Raw genomic sequence first — 18,374 nt, 5'->3', positions numbered from 1 at the left:
CCAGTCTCTGCCTCCGCCTTCACATGGCTTCCTCCTCTTCTTTCCTCTGTGTGTCTCTTATAAGGACACTTGTCCTTGGATTTAAGGTTCACTTGGATAATTTGGGATGATCTCACCTGGAGGTCCTTAACTTAATTACATCTCAAAGATTCTTTTTCCAAATAAGGACACATTCACAGGTTCCAGGGACTAGGACTTGGATGTATTTTTTCAGGGGCCACCGTTCAACCCACTGGAGTGGGCTATGTCCCTCTCCAAGATGGGACCAGAAAAGCAGGCAGAGGAAGAAGCTAAGAATTCTCCCCGTAGGCTGCCCGAGTCTGGCCTTTGCCTGTGACACACTCTTCTTCCAAGAGCCAACCGTCCTTCTGGGGAACTGGGAGGGTTCCAGCTGGCCTGCCAGGGCGGAGGGGTGGTGCCTTGGTGAGCAGAGCCAGGAGAAAGCCTGCTGACAGGTAGAGCCATTCCTGGCTTTGATTCATTGACCGTCGGGGCAAAAGCTGGACTGAGCTTCTTGGAATTACAAAAATGCCTCACACATATTTTCCTCCCAGCCGGTGGTTTTGTTCTCAGCCAGTGGAGAAGGCCTGTCTGCTCCGTTAACCCCCGCTCAGCCTCCCATTCCCTCTCCAGTCTGAGTCTGCGGCTCCCTCATTCCCGCCCCGCACCTCTCCCCCTAGAGACACCCTCTCTTCACCACCAGTCATTGAGGCTGGAGTGGGCAGGGCTTGACCACGTCCTCATAATTGAAATATTTGGCTCTTCTAGTGAGGCCAAAGCGGGGCGGTGCTTCCCCCAAGTCAAAGGGACAGATTCAAGCTGGGCTCTGCTTCAGGCAGGAGGGGGCGTGGGAAGTGTACTGGACACTGTAGCCAGTGGCCAGCAAAAGACTTTCTTCTCAGCCCCAGAGGATCCAAGTGGCCTTGGAGCAAGGCAGGGGCAGAGACTCAAGGCCCAAATCCCTGCCTTTGTCATGGTACCATCCTCCTCACCCCTCCCCTCATGGACCACCTGGCATAACTCCAGGCTCACAGAATCCTCCAGGAGGGAGGAAGTCATCTGATGTCCATTTTGTAGGTATATTGTACATCAGTAAAAAACGTTCTTCAAAATCCTAGGGACAGAGGGAGCTTCTGAGGCACAGTCAGCCCCTGCTGCACCCTCAGGACTCAGAAGCCCACTCTTGGGTTGGGCCAAAGCCCCGGTTTGCACCTGTGTCATCCTAGGCTCTTGTAGAATTCTCTTCTTTGGGCTGCATTGGATGCCGGGCATCAGGTTTTGCCAAGACCACTACAGAAACAACCCCTGGGAATCCACTCACTGCAAGACCCATCATACGACTATTACCACCCCCCATGGGTCTCAAGGGAGAAATCACCTTTAGAACCAGTCCCAGGATAGGCTCTGTTTTCCCTGAGCCTCAAGAAAGCCTCCTCCTTTCTGACTTAGAGAATTGCACAACAGACTACATTTCCCTTTTTCCTTTAGCTGCCAGGAATCTCAGAGCCAACTTTGAAGCTCAATCAGGGTAATTATGTGGCTCCTTGTGATCTGAAACACTTATTTTTCTTTCTGTGATCTTAGTTTTCTCACTCTGCTTTTATATTCTCTGATGCTGATTCTCTTGATCCATTTTATCAATGTTTTCATTAGGCGCCTTATGTTGTAAGCTGCTTTGCATGCTGTTTAGGACAAAGAGGACTATAAATAAATAAATACATCGTGGTTCCATTTCAACATTAATTGTATTGCTAAAAATATGGTAGTTTAGCATGATAAGTGAATTCTCCTACTGCATTGTCTAAATTTAGGGCAGAGGTGACCCAGAAATTATTTTTCTTCTATCACTAATTCTTGAGGTCCTTGGGTGTGAAGCCTGGCACATAAAGGCCCTTACTGGTCTTGACCAGGTGAGTGTACAGATGATGAAAATAAAGATGAGCAAACTCGTGGGGCGCCTGAGTGGCTCAGTAGGTTGAGCGTTCGACTTGCTCTGGTCATGATCTCGCGGTTCGGGAGTTGGAGCCCTGCATCAGGCTCTCTGCTGTCAGCGTGGAGCCTGCTTTGGATCTTCTATCTACCTCTCTCTGCCCCTCCTCCACCTCACACATGCTCTTTCTCTCTCAAAAATAAATAAATGTTTAAAAAATGTTAAAAAAAAAAAAGACAAGCAAGCACGAAGAGCATCTCTCATAAGCTGAGTGATGTCAGGGTAGTCCTTCAGTGTTCTGGGGCTTCTGTTTCTTTATCTAGAAAACGGAAACAGTAATGTAGTCCCACCTTCAAAATGGTTGGGAAGATGTAGTGACGAGTAAGAAAACACTTTGTAAACTGTAGGACCATCATGGAGCCTGTGAGCTGGTGTGTCCAGGGGGATAGCTGTTGGTGATCAATCATCCTGTTGGGACGGGAGTTCCCCCGTTCTGTTGACCCCCTGAAAGCCAGGACGGAAGAAGGCTCAGCTGGGTATCTGGGCTGCCCCTGGCTCCAGTGCATCCCTGGGGTCAGAGGCCCCTCCGTGCCGGTCTCCTCCAAGCCTGGGGCTTAGGCCACCGTCAGAGGACCACCATCACCTGGAAGGTTGTCCACTCGGCTTGCCTCGTTTCCCATCAGCCCGGCCTCTGACCGCCTGGCCTCCGAGCTGTCAGATTCTGCCTTCTGCATTCATGGGGGAAAGGACCCCTTCCTCTTCAGAGAGAGCGCCTGTGCCTAATTCATTCTGCTTCCTCCAACTCCACCTAGCCGGTCCTGATTCCCACAGTGTTTCCATCTCCCTGCTCATGGGATCCCTTTGGCAGCCCTTCGAAGCAGACAGAACAGCATTCATCACCGATTCCTCTTGCAGTTTCACTGATAAGAGAGCTGAGCTCACCCGGGAGGGTCACAGGACTGCACGTGGCAGAGCCGCTGAGGACCCAGGCCTCAAGGGCAGGGCTTTCCAGGCCGAACAAAGGCCTCCCTTCCTCCCACCAACTGATTGTTTTCACCTCTTATTGGGACAGTGATCCAATAACCAATCAACAGTCCTTTGTTCTGTCTGGCCAGGGCAGGGCAAAGCACAGAACACCTGTCCTCTCCTCAGGGACCCAGAGCTCCGAACTCCCCTGCCTCAGACAGAGGTGAGGGAAATACCTAGGGGCCCAGGCACCTGGCTGGCCCCACAGCACAGCAGACAGGATGTGACATCCCTGTACTTCCCTCATTTCTGTGCCTTGGTGCTTGTTTTGTTTTCCTCTTGTTTCCTAGTAAAGATTTCTTTTGAAAAGCTACAACCTTGTCTCCCAGGAGAGAAGGGGAAGGAGGGCAGTGCTGGTGGGGAGTAGCCTGACCATGGGATCCAGCCCGCTGGGAGGGGCCGTCACCGGCTGGACTTGGGGAGGAAGAGACCCAAATAGCTGTGGCTCAGGCCCCAGGGACCAGGCAGACTCCCCCTCCCAAGCCACTGCCTGTGCCGCCCTTGACGATTTACACTTGGCATCTTCATAGACTCAGGAGGAGTGAGAAAAGGAAGGACTGCAAGGTGGCCTTTCTCAGACTTGGATAGCCACACAAATCCCCTGGGATCTTCTTAAAAGGCAGATTTCTATTCAGCAGGTCTGGGGTGGGGATGGAAGCAAGATTCTGCGTTCCTGATCAGCTCTCAGGTGAGGCCAACGTTGCCCAGTGTCGTGGGTCAAGGCCCTTCATTGCACAGACAGCAGGGAGGACCACCGACTGAGCCCCCTGCTGACACCCAGTGCAGTGAGTGCTCTCTCCACCTTGGCCTCTGGCACCTTCTATGTGCCTCTTTCATCATTCACATCCTCCCGGATGTGCTCAGTCATTGTCCCCACTGGCCCTTGAGCTTCCAGAAGTCCTGGACTGTATCCTATTCACCTTTGGAACCCAACACAGGACCTGACGCTTATAAACGCTCATGAAAGAGCAAGCAGGTGACTCTCAGAAAAACTGCCCAGATCCTCAAATGAATCTCAGCTGGGGGAGCCCCAAGACCCAAACCCCAGAGCCTCTATGTCTATGGCTATCTGGTCCCAACCTCCCTTATTCCCCAAGGAAGGAGTCCCAGGAGGCTAGGAAGAAGGTTGCAGTGGAAGGAGGTCCCCACATGTGAAACAGACAGAGGGACAGGACAGCAGCGTTCATTATGGAAGGGCTGCTTAGGCCTAGAAGAGCCGGACAGAAAACCCCCGTCCCGGCCCCAGCATCCTGCACAATTCTGGACAGGACCCTTACTTAGATTTCCTGCTCCAAAGTCATTCATGCCTATGCCCTTTAGCTCCCCTTGGACGGTCACTGGGCCATTCCTTGAGGACAGCAGCTGGAATTTTCTAGATCCCTGAAGTTCCATGTAGCAGAAAGAGCATGAGATTTGGAGCTCAGGGGTGGTGCTAAACACTGCCAATAGGACCCCTGGCAAGTGGCTTTATCTGTCTGAGCCTCAGTTTCTCTCTCTGTTAAATGGCTCTTAGAGACTCATGGGGCTACAGTGAGAGGGCTGGGGCCTTTCTGGGCAACACTTCAGGGTCTGGAACCCACCCACCTTGTTCCACCTATGCCTGTTCTGCCCACCACCCCCATGCACCCATGCCAGCACCCTTGCCCGGTGGAAGTGCCCCCCTCTTCCCAACCGCCTGCCCTTTGTCGAGCAGAACTCCACTCAGTTGGGTGGAGAGACAGTCTCGGCCCCTCCAGCCCCATCTTCCCACATCAATACAGTCTGGAGAGCTTGCCAAGAGCAGATTCTTTATTAATTTCTCTTTTTTCTTAAAAAAAAAAGTATTCCTTCAGTATAAAAAATAAATATTTTAAATATGACATTGAATAAATAAAAATAATCTGTCAGTATGAAACATTCCCACAGGGTACATTCATCAAAGAGGAATTTGTCCCACAAGGCCAAGTCCTGTCCAGTAGAAAGGAAGGAGGGAAACACGGAGGGACAAACGGAGCCAGCAGTGCGAATGGGAGAGATGTCCAGGTACTGGAATCGAGGTGGGGGGGTGGGGTGATCTAAAAGGACCTCTGTACCATCTGAAGGGAAATTCTCACTTGATTCCAGCCTCCAACCCCACATGCTGTGTCTATTCTGGAGAGTCAGCAAGGTGGGGTGGGATTGCTTCAGGAGGAAGGAGTTGGGGGAGTCCCCAAAGAGGGGCAAGGAGAGGAAGAGGAGAGACAAATAAACCAGCGGTGCTCTTTTTGTTTAAAATGTTTTTAAATAAATAAAGTCCCCAATATTCCTTTGTCCATAAATTACAAAATGACTGTCCTACCCCCTCCTCTGCTGACAGCCTCTCCCTTCTCCTCTTGACCCAGGATGCAGGTGTGGGTCCACACCAGCAGATGAAAAACGAGGAAAAGGACAGCTTCCTGCCCTGCAAAGCTTTTTCCACACAGAAGCTCCATAATTCCAGGATGCTGTGCAAAGTGGTCTTCTGGATTGGTTCTAGAAAGAGAGCTGAGGATGGGGGCTGAGGGGCAGGGCAGGAAATAGGGGCAGGAAGGGCAGAGGCAGGAAGAGGGAGGCAGAGGGTCCGTGTTGGGCTCAGGGAAGGAGATCCCCTTGGTCCCTGGGCCTCAGAGGCTGCCCAGGTGGGCCCAGCACTGGGAGTCGGTGTACTCAAGGTGATGGGATGATTAAGGACCCAGCTGGCCCCAAGCCTTCTGAGCCGTGTTCACCAAAGCGCAGGGAGGGCAGCAGGCTCAGACACTGGATGAGGGTGAGTGTGACCCAGATGAAGACAGCCTCAGAAAGAGGTTCATGGTCTCCTCTGCCACCCGCCACAAAATAGCCTTGCCAATGGGATGGACAACCCCCAACTCTGCACCCCCGCCTTGCCCCCTGCCCCAGGAGTCAGGACCTGCCTGCTGCCTCACCACCTGCCACCTGGTGTGCATGGGTAAAGTGCTCAGAGAAGACAGAGAGGTGCAAAGTGAGTGCAAAGTACCATAATCACATTGGCTGAACCACTAGGACCGCCACCCGCTTAGGGTTTGAGAAGAAGCCAGAATGCTGCTTTTAGCAGCTGCCCCAGCTCCGCACCCCCTCCCTTGCTCCCAGACTGGAGGGCGTTTCTCCACTAGCCTGGCCCCAGCACAAAGGAAAGGATCGGGTTCCCTGCCTGGGAGCCCAGACATGGGTGGGGGCGTGGGGGGAGGTGGGGCAGCAGGGACCACAGCTTCCTGGTCCTCGGCCCAGGGCCTCCCTGTTCTCCTCTCTGGAGCAGGGAGCTCCTCCCTGCACCGCCCCAGCTTCCCAAGGCCCAGCCAGGCCCTCTCGCCCTTTGTGGGTGTTTGGGCCACCCGAGAAGGAGCTTCCCCACTGTGTGCAAGCATGCTGGGTACTGCATGTGGATGTTCCAGAGCCCCTCAACTGCTGGCTTAGAGGCAGCCTGGGGACAAGGAAAGAGCAGCAGAGCAGGCCACCAGGAATGCCTTACCCCGTGCTCTAGGAGCACCATTTCAACCACGAATGTTGCCCCTGATCACAATTCCAGGAGGTGCCAGAAAACACAGAGTTGAACGAGCCCCCTGGAGCCAACCAACATGGCAGCCCTGTGGAAGGCCCCTGGCCACTCCACAAACTGGCCCGGCCTGCCTTGCAGCCAGGATCCTGATACCCCCAGAGCAAGTCACATTTGGGATGGGGTATGGAGCCGGGTCCCCTGCTCCCCTCCCCCACCAAGGCTGACCAGTTTTCTCAGATCCTGACCCTCCTCTGAGCTTCACCCGTAAGGCTTATTCCACTTGTAACATCCTTGACTTCTGGACCAGTCCCTGCTAAGGCCTGGCCCTGGCTCCTATAGGAGCCATCATATTATTTCTGTTGGGTAGGAAGCAGGGAAAGGGGAATTAACTTTGCCATTTAAAGCACCAATAAGTTAATATAAATAGGACATCATAATAAATAGACAATCATGCTGGGTCAGACACACAGCACTCTCGGCTCTCAGGCTTCTCTGAGACCCTGACCTCAGGTTCTGCTGTTCCCTTGCCCTCAGAACCAGAGATGACCTCTGGTCCCCCTCAAGTACCTTTGTGTGACGTCACAGGGCCTCCCTGGGTCCCAGATGTGAGCTCCCACTCTTAACTACCTAGTCCTTCCCATCCCTTATAGACCATTGCCCAGAAGGAAGAATCTGGGTCCCCTCAGAAACTCCTCAGCTGACTTTGCCACCTGCCCACCTCCACAAACCCTACCTCCAGGTCCAGCCACCAGACCCTGGCCAACCCAGGCTTCAGGAAAGCCTGAGGGCAAGAAGGAGAGCTTGTCAAAGCTTTCTGGACCTCTCTTCCTTCCCAGGCCCGAAGGTGGCCTCTCTGCCTCCCTAGGAGCCTGAATGCCAGTGAGCTCATTCTGGAACTTTCTGCCTCATAGTCCAGTCCCTAGGCCTGAGCTCTCCAATCATGATCAAGAGAAGGAGCATCTCAAACCAGAACTCCCTTCTCTAACTTCCACTCGCCATACTTGTAGGGGCCAAGGAGTCCTCAGGACCCCAGCTCCTCTGGCCTGCCCGAGCCCAGTCAAACCTTCCAAAACCTACATTAAGGGGCAGCAAAGGCACCAATGGCGGTCATTCTGCGGGGCTGGGAGAGTCCCCTGACCCCTGCTGTCTTGCCCCATGGTCAGGGTCACCATGGACAACTTGTACAGTTTTCTCACAAAGTCCCTGGCCAAGGGGACAAGTGGGGACAGAGATCCAGCCCATAATCCCCTGACCAGCCCGACACTCTAGTGCCTGGCTGCAGTCTCCCAGAGGAAGGGGTGCCTTCTTCTAATTGGCGCTGTAGATAGGCCCTGCCTTTGGGTGTTTTGATTCTGCTCGGCTTCATCACAGCCCACCTAGAGGGGAATGGACTGGCCAGAAACCCCTCGGGGTCTGCCAGCAGTCCCCACTTGGGTCTGGCGATGCTCTGGCCCTGGCCACAGTTTGACAGCTGCCTGAGCCTAAGATCTCAGGTCACTCACTGCATGCTTCAGGACCTCCTGTCTAGAAGGCCTGGGCCACCACAGCAATGACCTGTTTATACTTCCCCAGGAGCTGACAGCCCAGCTTCTTCTTCTGAAAGACGTCCTTGCCTGAGGTGTCAGGGCCATAGGCCACGTCCACGTGGGCCACGTGATACTTGTTACACAGGCGGCAGAGCACGTTGCTGAGGAGGCCCCGCATGATGTCTGCAGTGGCGTTCAGCTTGCTGTGGAGGCTGAGGGCATTGGGATTGAGGACCTTCTGGTCCCGGGTGATGTTGCCCAGGGAGGCACCAAGGTAAGCGATGATGCGGTACAGCTCCACTAACCGGGTCTTCTCTGTGCCGTTGGCATGGAATGGCGGGAAGTCCGTCACGTTGGGGCCGCACAGTTTGTCCAGGTTGTTGGGGAACGGCTCCCCCTGGGCCGTGTACTGAGGAGCAGAGAGGGAGAGGGGAGGTGATGTGGGGGTCAGGGATGGGTATTTCAGCCCGGCCACCAAGCCTCTGGGTGAGTTCTTGGGTCTCAGTTTCCCACCTCTGGCACAGAGAGCTGACTACTTGCCCCGTAGGCATCTTGGGATTGTTATGAGAGCCCAGAATAATCGTGGTGTGAACACACTTGGTAAAGAATCAAGGGCCACACCAGGCAAGGGATCGTCATCACCACCAGCAAGAGCATCAGGGGACTGAAGGGAAACACCACGTCCCACTTCTTGCGGGCACACCACGCACACTTGCTCTTTCAACCCACCATCCTCCTCTTCTTCCTCGGCGGCCTTGCACCTCCAGACACCCGCAGCCCACTTTCCCAAAAGCATCTCTCTGGCCCCCCTACTTCCTCTCTGTCTCTCATCGGCCTTCTGCTCCACGTGGGGGAGGAGTCCCTAGACCATCAGTGCCCGGCCTCTCCCTTCTCCCCCAGCTCTGCCCAGGATGAACTGGGCACCTTGGGAAAGTGGCTTCCAGTCTCAGAGCCTGGGTTGGGGGTGGGGTGGGGGGCTCAGAAGCTGTGGGGGTCCGCGTGTGGTTGAACCAAGCCCTTTCCCCATTCTCTCCTTCCAGCTCCAAAAGCTCTCTTCCCTGACCAGCCCCGACAGCCCAGGTCAGTGCAGCGGCCCTCCCCCCTCCCTCCCTCCTCTCTCAGGACCTGGAAGGGGGACTTACATAGAGAATAAAGAGGGCATTGGCACTGCCATTGAGCTGCGCCAGTTGGTTCCTGATCTGGTTCATGAGGTTGCTGTGACATGGGTGGCGTGTGGCACAGGTGGCGTTGACAGGGGTGATAGGAAGGGGGCTCCCCGCCCCATGTTTCCAGTGCAGAACCAGCAGCAGGGGCACGACTCCTGGGAATAGGCAGGAAGGAGCCATGAGCAGGGGGTAGGGGGCGGGCAAGGGGGCTCATGGCAGAAGATGCGCCTCATCTCCCCAGGGACACCAGTGCCCTGGCTCCCCCTCTGGCTCTATCTTCCCCTGGTTGCTTCTGGTTTTCATGAGGTCACTGCATCTGTTTCTATGTCTCTCTCTCTCTAGCTCTGCTTCCCTCCACTTTCCCAGTTTTTCCTTCTCTTTCCTGAGAGGACACGAGCTGTTCCCACCAACGGGGAGCTGGGTTCAGGGTGACACCAACCACCCAGCCCTTTCCCCTGAGGCCTCTTGCCCCTCTGGGTGGAAGGGACCATGCCCCAGGCCCAGCGAGTCTCAAGAAAAAGAGAGGCCCCTATCTTCCCACCTCGAAGGATGGTCCAGATTCCTGCACATTGTTTCATGCTCACTGACCCACTGCGGGCCAGGTCTCCCAGATGGGGACCCCATGGGACCCTGGTGGGGGAGGGGGTGGATCTTCTGTTGACACTCTTCTATCTCTTTAAACCTGTCATTTGATTCTGACTCCCAGGGTCATTTGTCCCCTAATTTCGCCTGCCACCCTCCCCCATCTCTTCTATAGCTTTCCTTCTCCAAATGTGGCCGCTCGCCTATCTAGGACCTTCAACCCCACCCCAATTCTGCAATTCTGCCCCCTCTCCAACCCCAAATCATCATTCAGAATTTCTTGTCCCCCCCCCACCCCCCACCCCGCCACCTGCTCTGCACAGCTCCTGCCTCCATGCCATCCCCCTCTTGTCCCAGGCCCTGGGTTAGGACTAGGAAAATCCTGGGGTCACAGGCCCTCAGAGCCTTAGGGAGGCAAAGGAAATGGTGCAACCAGAAAAGAGAAAAGGGAAAAGGTCACAGGCAGCCAGGTTGGCGGGGGAGGAAGGAAAGTGAAAGGTGACAGGAGAGCTGGGAGCTGTTGGGGCCTGTCCTGGGTCGCCCCTCCCTCCCAAGGCGCCTGCTTCCCCTATTTACTCTCAGGTCCCTTCCGAGGGACTTCTCCTGGTGGCCCACCAGCAGGAGCTGGGGGTCTGCAGACCAGTGAGGCTGGAGAACCGGTGAGGCTGGGGTGAAGGGGGGGTGCTGGAGCGCCTCAGGGATCTCCCCTGCTGGGACAGTGGCAGCCTCAAGTTCACTTTCCTGGGTCCCCTGTTCCTCCCAACATCCCCAGGCAGCTCTGAGGCCCCCGGGATGGTCGGGGGCCCCCCACACCCCCGGCTCACCTAGCAAAGACCACAGCTTTCCAGGCACTAGCAGATGGAGGCGGCACCTGCTTCCGTCCCCGCAGGAGTTTGCAAGCTGCTCGGCGGCCGGTGCCCCTCCCTGGGAGCAGCCCGGGACGCGGTTGGAAAAGAGAAAGCGGAAAGACAGAAAGAAAGAAAGAGGGAGGGTGAATCGGGAGAAAGCGGAGCGGGAAGAGCAGCAAGGGAGAGTGGCAGGAACAAGGAGGAGGAGGAGGAGGAGGAGGAAGCGGAGGAGGTGGAGGAGGAGCAGGAGGAAGGCTTCGGCAGCCCCCTCCGTTGCCCGCCAACCTGCTGGCCCCCGGGCAGGCTGGGCGCGCGGTGCCGGGACCATGTGTCTGCGCTCGCTCCCGGCCGCCACCCAGCGCCTCCGGCAGCCCGGGCCGGTTGCACGGGTGCCCGGAGCCCGTGTGTCTGAGGCGGGTGGGTGTCCCGTTCGCGATCGCCAAGTGCCCCAAGCTGCCGCAGCACCGGCAGTGGGGCGCGGAAGCCGGTGCGGGGCGGGTGGATTTACCTGCCGCCAAGACCTTCATTATGGGCTGGACTCCAGAGGGCCTTGGAGGAGACCTTAGATGCCGGCAGTTTTCAGAGATTCATGCTCAACGGGGAATTTGCCTGATTTATATACTGGAGCCTGTGTTGTAAGACAGAGAGAGAAACAGCTATATTTAGCAGGGATCCCCGTCCAGGAAGTTGTTTGAGGTGCATCATAGGAAATTATGAATGGAAGAAAGTGAGAGTTGAGGGGGGGGGAGTGAAGGGGGAGGGTGGAGAGAGCAGACTTTTTCCCTCTTCTAAGAATTTGATTGATAAAATTATAATGAACTCTTCTACAAAACAGCCTGTGGTTTTCCTGAATGGCTCGCCCTAGGAGTTGTTTGAAGTTGGAGAGGGCAAGGAGGGTCCCCAGGCCGAGTCATCGGGGTCCCCGTGGCTGTAGGTGCTCCAGACAGCCCTGACTCACCTGGGTTTGGGGAGGTGGCTTGACCATAGGCAAGCAGATGGAGGCTGGCACCTGTGGCCCCCTGATCAAGGGATTTTGGGGGCAGTGGGGAGGAGGCAGGCTGGGGCTTGGCTGAGAAGGAGGCTCCAGGAAGAGGGGCTGGGGCCCTGCTTGGACTTTAGACAGTAATAAAGCAGAACTGAACGTGGGCACCTCAGAGGTAGCCTCCTCCAACCTGCCCATTGCCACTGGGCAAAATGGGGCTCCAAAGACAACAGGTTGCCCAGAGTTCCACAGGGTCAGACCTCCTGACCACCATCAGCAAGCCTGCATTGCTGACCGCAGGTACCTGTGAGGCTGGGCAAGGGCTGGGAAGATGGGGAGGGGAGAGGTTGCTGTGACTTAGTAGTTCCTTGGGGACAGCCTGAGACACTTCTGGGAAGATGTTGTGTGTCTGGGGTTTACCTAAACTCTGCAACCCCAGCTTGCCCTTCAGGGGAAGGTGGTCCAGTGTTTCCATTCTGGAGGGACACCTGAAGCAGAGACCCAGGTTTCTTCCTCAGGATGCTGAGGGCTGGCCGGGGACGAGAGAAATAGCTTGCCCCTCAAAACCTGCCTTGGAAGCCCCTTGGGGCTCAGCCTCAGAGAATAATGGTGGTCCTCAAAAGGTGCCTCTAAGGTGTCTGTAAGGCAGGGTTACAAATTCTGGTGTCTATCGTGGCCAGTTAGATTTATAAATGAGTGAGGAGAGGCAGGAAGGAATGGTGGGGACCAGGGCAAAATGAGCACAGGGACATCTCCCCCCAAAAAGCATTTCCAAAAAATGATGTGAGTGAATGCTGGCCAGAGAACACATATCTGGCACCACACTGTCCCCCCAAGTGGTCAGGGGCACCCTTTGTCCCAGGAGATGTCTCATTCCCCTAGGGCCGGCCTGACCCCAACCAGAAAACAATGTGGGAGAGTTGGTTTTCCAAGACCAGGGAGACACACAGCCTTTCCCTGACCCCTAGCACCCCGTACTCACCCCCTCACCCATCCCCCATGCATGCCCCCAGCTCCTGCCTCTTGCCACATCCCGGACCTGCCCAGCCACGCGTTCCTCCCTCATCATGCCAGGACGAGCCCTCGTGCCTGCTGCGGTCGGTCCCCCTGCCCCCACACACACCCTGCCCTCTCCAGGCTCACTTCCCTCATGCTCTCCCAGCAGGGCCTGAGATGTGGGGTGATAAAACTGCCCATCCCAGCTGGCACTTCCCAGCAGGAAGGAGGCTGGTAGAGTCCAGACTGGCTCTCCTTCCTCTTCCCTACCTTCCCCCTGGTCTCTTCCTTGGAGGGCCATAGAAGACCCCACCTGGCACTTGCTCCTCCCATGCACCTACTGTGGGGTGGGCATAGGCCCCCAGGAGGCCCACCTACCCCAGCCTAGCTCGGATGACCCCAACGGCACTCCTCTACTCTCCTGCATGAGGGCCTGACATGAACACAGAGCACATCAACATGAACGCTGCATCAGCCTCCAGTCCTAATGCCACATCTCCTGGACCCCTGTCACCAGACTCAGCCTGGTGCTTCTGATGTGGACCCCAAATCCATTTGACCAAGGCCCCACCGTGGCCCCATCTATGGATCCCCTTGTTCCCCTACCTGAGACTCTCACTAGATGCCCTGATTTTCCTAGAGGCTGCGACCCTGTGCTGCCACTCTCCTGCCCCTGTCTCTTCCCTGCATCCTTCTGAGTGGACTTCCGGGTCCTCATACTGTCTTCTGGCTCCCCAGGTCCCACGCCAGCCCGACAATCCACCCCCAATCACCATGTAATCTCAGCCCCACCCCACAGGAAACAGGAAGTGGGGGCAGAGTCTAGAAGATATTTAACTCCCTCCCCAACCGGCCCCCTTCCCATGCCTCAGTTTCCCCTCTCACGGTACCTGACTTGGTCCATGCTCCCCAAGAGCTGTGAGCCCCTTGGCACCCCAGGCCCAGCCTCCCTTTCCTGTCCATGTCCAGGCACCACCTGCACCGGCCTCTGGGGGGAAGTTTGGGCAGGGTCTTGGAGCCGCCAGGCTGTGAGCTGCCTGCAACGTGGCCTCGGTCCCCAGGAATCGGCCGCCCAGACCGCGCTCCAGGCCAGCTTTGGTCTCCTGGAGTTTGTTTTCTTCCCTCCCTCTCTACACTCTGTGTGTGTGTGTGTGTGTGTGTGTGTGTGTGTGTTTTCCCCTCGGCTTCCTCACGGAAGGCATCCTCCCTTCTTGGCTGCATGCTCCTAGGGTCGTGACCCTAGGCCCCACCCTGGAGTGGCAGCCCCAGCTCAGCCCCTTCCAGCTGTGACTTCATCCCCAGCCTGTCCTGCTCCTGCACCCTGGCCTGCTGGGGATTTGACCTGCCTCAGAGTGAGGGGGACAGGAAGGGTCCACATGGGACCCTTCTCTGCCTGGGCAGGGCACTGCCAGGTCAGGGCCCCAGGGTGCTGTCTCCAGGTGGCTGTGCCAGCCACTTGCTCATCTCCTCTCCAGGAAGTAAGCCCATGTGTCGACCTTCCCTGGGCCCCTCAGGTCTCTTTCTGTCCAACACAGTCTGCTGCATGTGGCCATCCAGGCCTCCTTTTCTGCTGATTCTTACCCTCCATCCATAAGCCTCTCCTAGAAAGTCACAAGTGTTTTATTTTTCAGATGGGGAAACTGAGGCTTGGAGAAGTCAAGGCACTTGCCCAGGGCCATGCAGGGACAATACAGCAGGGTCTGGAACCCAGGCCTCTGGCTTGCAGGCCACGGTGATACCAGAAGCACCTCCCACTCTGATGAAAGCAAAGGTTGATGAGGAACACATAGGCCACTTCTTCCAGGATGTCTCCCCTGCACACGGCCCAGACCGGCTCGAGTCTGCCTCGTCCTGCCTGCTCTCCTTTCAAGTGGAGACAAGTCTTATTCCTTGCTCTTCGAGGGCTTGGATGGGGTCTGGTACTCATTTGTACTCTTGACAGCATCTGGCTTAGGGTTACACCAGAATAGATGCTAAGTAGCTTTTAAATGCATTTCACAATTTCCAAAAGCTCTCTGTGCCAAATGTCTCGTGGAGAGACGTTGTGGAGCTTCGTGGTTTGAAGCGTGGACTTTGGCCTCAGTCAGAGCCGGGTTGGAGGTTTGGCTTTGCCAGTTATGAGCTGGGTGACTTTGGAGAAGTGAGCACCCTGGGGCCTCAGTTTCTCCATCAATAAAATGGGAATAATGGTACCTACTCTGTGGGTTCGCCGTGAGGTGTCAGGGCTCAGCATAGTTCTGGGCACCCAGCAAGCCCTCTATACGTCAGCATTGATTCCTACCAGGTGAGGATCCTTACCTCACCCGTAAGGTAGGGGGTTTTGTCCCCATTTTACAAATGAGGAAAGTGGGCACACTCCAGGGCTGAGGGAGAAAAGCTGAGAGGATAATGGAGGCAGGACACCCTTACAGACCCTTGAGGGACACCCCGGGGAGATCAGACAGCTTACATGGGGGGGGGGGATGGCATGGCAGTCCGCTCACTCCCCCCTTGTCCCCTCCTGGCCCCTGACCACCCCCACCCCAGGCCTGAGCTGAGGACAGCAGCTGACCCCGGGCTCACCGCCCCCAGGAACTGATTCACCCCCAGGCCCCATCTGAGAAGGAAGGAGACATAGCTCAGCTCAGAGGGGCTTGAATCACCAGCCGCCCCCTGCGGAGCCCCAGGGGGGGATGTGGGGGCGGGGGCCAGCCCCCTGCCTGTCTGTCTGTCTCTTTCCTGGGCCTCGGGGCACTCAGGGGAGAGGGCAGTGTGGCAGTGGCCATCGGCAGGGGGGTGGCTGGGAGGTACCCTCACAGTCAGGCATCCTGTGTGGGCAGCCAGTAGCGGTTACTCACCAGGTAAGCAGCTCTCTGGGCATCGGGGAATTCCCCAAGACCAGTGACCCAGAAACAGTGCTCCGGGCAACCCCCACTGCCCAGGCCAGCCCCCTCCTTCCTTCACCATCCCCTCCCCTGTGCCCAGCTAAGATCTCAGTTCTCTGAAAAACCAACCAGCAGCTGCTCTTAGCCACCAGCTTTGCCCAGCCCGGTGCCTTGATGTTCCCACTTGGGAAATGAGCTCAGGGGAGTCAGATGGGCCCCGGGGAGGAAGGTGGGGGTCAGAGGCTGTGGTCCAGGACTAGGGCAAGTGAGGGGCAGCCAGAGTAGACAGGAGCAGCTCAGGAATTCCTGGCACAGCGCTGGAAGTTGGGTGTCCTGTCCAAAAAGGGAAAAGCACCTCATTATTCAACACTTGAGAAGTGAAAGTGTAGCTACACCTGTGGCCCCAGCCGGCAGCCCGCAGTACCACGAAACCATCCACATGCCCTTGTGGACTTTCCTGTGGCCCAGGGCCCCGTCTTGCAAGTCAAGCTCGGGCCAGCCAGGACTACGCTGGTGGTGGTGCCCATGGGAAAGGTGTGGCTTAGAGCCAGGAGAACCTGGGTTCAAATCCTGCCCACACCACCTACCAGCTGGGTGACCTGGGGCAACCGGCTTCCTTTCTCTGAGCCGTGATTTTCCCTCTGGAAGTAGGGAATCCTATAATGCTGTCATGAGGATGTTAAGTGGGAAACACAGATAAGGTGCCTAACACGTGACGGTCATTCTAACCAGAGATCTGAGTGGTCACAGGAGGGGCTCAAACCCCAGCTTGAGTCAGGGGTTTGGGTCAGAGAGTTAGGCCAGAGAGGGCCCCTGGGTCAGTACACAGAGCATGGCGTGGGTCCTGGGGGGACAGGCAGCTTTCCAGAACCTCAGCAGGGAATAAGTAATACTTCCCACCTCAGCATCCTAGAGAGCCCAGCTGTTGTTAGGACTCTTGAGGCCCAGGCTCTGGGCATATAGTCTGCTCTTTCTCACCCTCACCCCATCACATCTCTGGCAGGGACCAACTGTACCCCTCAGGGCCAAGCACAGGCCCGAAGCCATCCTGGCCTGCTTCCAACTGCCGCCATCATCATCCGGACATTTCCCGACTGGTTCTGCGTCAGGAATCACCCCCCTGGAGGTGAATCAGAGTGACTGCATTTTTTCTTCAATTCTGATAAAAGTTGCAAGGGAAGCAGCAGCCCACAGAGCCCTGATCCCATCACCAGCAGGGTCAGGAGCCTGCCTCCAAGGCCCATGTTGTTGCAGGGAGTCTGGTTCCACTCCGGGGTCTGCCCTCAGCATCTCCATCTTTAGAATGGGTTGCTCACCTCTCTCTTCATTCATCAGCATACCCTCTGTAAACACTTTGCCCTCCTCCGGGCTCTCCCTGAGTCTGCAACTAGCTCGAGACTGTAGCAGGAACATGTCGAGAGCAATACTTTCTATCATGCTATAGGTTTCAGTGGCTTCTTAGCAGCCCATGGATTCAGTTTGGAGGGCTTGCCGCAGCGCTTTCAAAACGGAAATGGAATGGCAAAATCATCGGGCATCGCCCGGAGCGAGGGCAAGCACAGTTCCACAAAACTTTTTTTCCCGTTGTCTGTATGTGTCAGCGTGCACATCATCTTCTTGTTGCAAGGTGCAATGTGTTTCTAACTGTGGGTCCCGGTCAACAACGTTTGTAAGCCACTGGTATCGATGATGAAAGCCAGGCCCTGAGGGGCTGAGGAGTGACTTGCTCAAGGTCGCTCAGCGGTTGGCAGCATGGGACTCATGACTTCTATGTCATCCGCCATCCCTTCCAGCTCAGGAATGGACGGGAAGCGCTGCAGGCGGGGCGGGGCGGGGCGGGTGCTCCTGGTGTGGGGTGGAGGCCTGTCATCACCTTGTGTGGGACAAAGGCCCTCCTGGGCCCCAACCTCCCACTGTCCACTCCCTTCCGTAGCCTCAGACCCCCAGCTCCCCACCCCAACCTGCCCCACCTGGGTGGGGTGAGGACAGTCATGGGCCTTTCCTCACTCATCCACAGGAGCCCTTCATCCTCACCAAAGGCGGTGGCTGGAGCAGGGTAGCCTACAACCCAGAGGCTAAATCCGTGTCTGGGAGTGCCTGCTGGGCATCCCATGGGTCTGTCTGTCTGGGTCTGAATGGGCACTCAAACATGAGTGTAGCAAGGGCCTTTGTGTGTCTGCACATCTGTGTTCAGCCATGTCTGACCCTATAAATGTGCACGCGTGTGCCTGTGCTGGTCTGTTTGCTTGTGGGAGAGAGCTGAAGCATGCACATCTCCAGCTGACCTTGTGAGTCCTCTGTGTAACTGTGTGGATGTGTAAGTGACTGTGTGCGTGAATCTTGTACACGTATGCATCTGACCTTGCGTCTGTGTGAGTCTGTGCGTGGCAGGGGGTCTCTGGTCACAAGCGAGGAGGCATGACCATGTGCGTGTGTGTGTGTGTGTGTGTCCTGAGTGTGTCTCCAAAATCCCTACCCCTCACCCTCCAGCTCCCGCCCCTGGGAACCGTGTGGCAGCCTCACGTCACGGGGGCCACCAGCAGCTGGTTTCCTCCCCACCCCGCCCCAGGCCCCCCCTGCCCTGGCCACCCTGACTCTTGGCACAGGGACAAAGCTGATGTCAGAGTTGAGCTGACAGCTTCCTTCTCCCACTGGATTTTCCAAAAGAGAGAGACCACAGCTCAGCTCCTATTAAATAATCATGGGGCCGGGGGTGGGGGGAGAAGGTGGGGGGAGGAGGATGTTTCACTCAATGATTTCCTGAACTCAGAGGCAATAAACAGAACAGGAAGCAGCCCTGTGGACCCACTCAGCCTGAAACTGGTCAGCCAGAGGTGGGGCCCAGGCTCCCTCCCGAGTCAAGCTCACTGGAGCCACCCAACCCGACCCCAGAGATGATGTCAGGGAGGCAGTCAGGCCCTCTCTCCAAACTGTCCCTCAGTG

General features: G+C 56.4%; 1 protein-coding gene across 1 annotated transcript; it reads right to left on the bottom strand.

Moving 5' to 3' along the window:
* Positions 1-7,778: 7,778 nt before the first annotated feature.
* On the bottom strand, positions 7,779-11,116 carry LIF (LIF interleukin 6 family cytokine). Its single transcript, XM_047088538.1, has 3 exons — positions 11,098-11,116; positions 9,136-9,314; positions 7,779-8,402 (listed from the first exon to the last, which is right to left on the bottom strand). The coding sequence occupies exons 1-3, from the start codon at positions 11,114-11,116 to the stop codon at positions 7,992-7,994; spliced, it is 609 nt and encodes a 202-aa protein (XP_046944494.1). The 3' UTR covers positions 7,779-7,991.
* Positions 11,117-18,374: the final 7,258 nt, after the last annotated feature.

This window comes from Lynx rufus, unplaced genomic scaffold (genome assembly GCF_022079265.1).
Source record: "Lynx rufus isolate CCGP_SWC_20201006 ecotype Redwood Valley unplaced genomic scaffold, mLynRuf1.p SCAF_24, whole genome shotgun sequence".
In the NCBI taxonomy this organism is placed as follows: Eukaryota; Metazoa; Chordata; class Mammalia; order Carnivora; family Felidae; genus Lynx; species Lynx rufus.
The sequence above is the reverse complement of the archived record's forward strand: the minus strand, read 5'-3'. Positions and strand labels throughout refer to the sequence as shown.

Coding starts and splice junctions, on each gene's coding strand:
- LIF (XM_047088538.1), bottom strand. Junction 8,403..9,135: donor ATGCCCTCTTTATTCTCTAT/GTAAGTCCCCCT, acceptor TCTGCTCCTCAG/TACACGGCCCAGGGGGAGCC.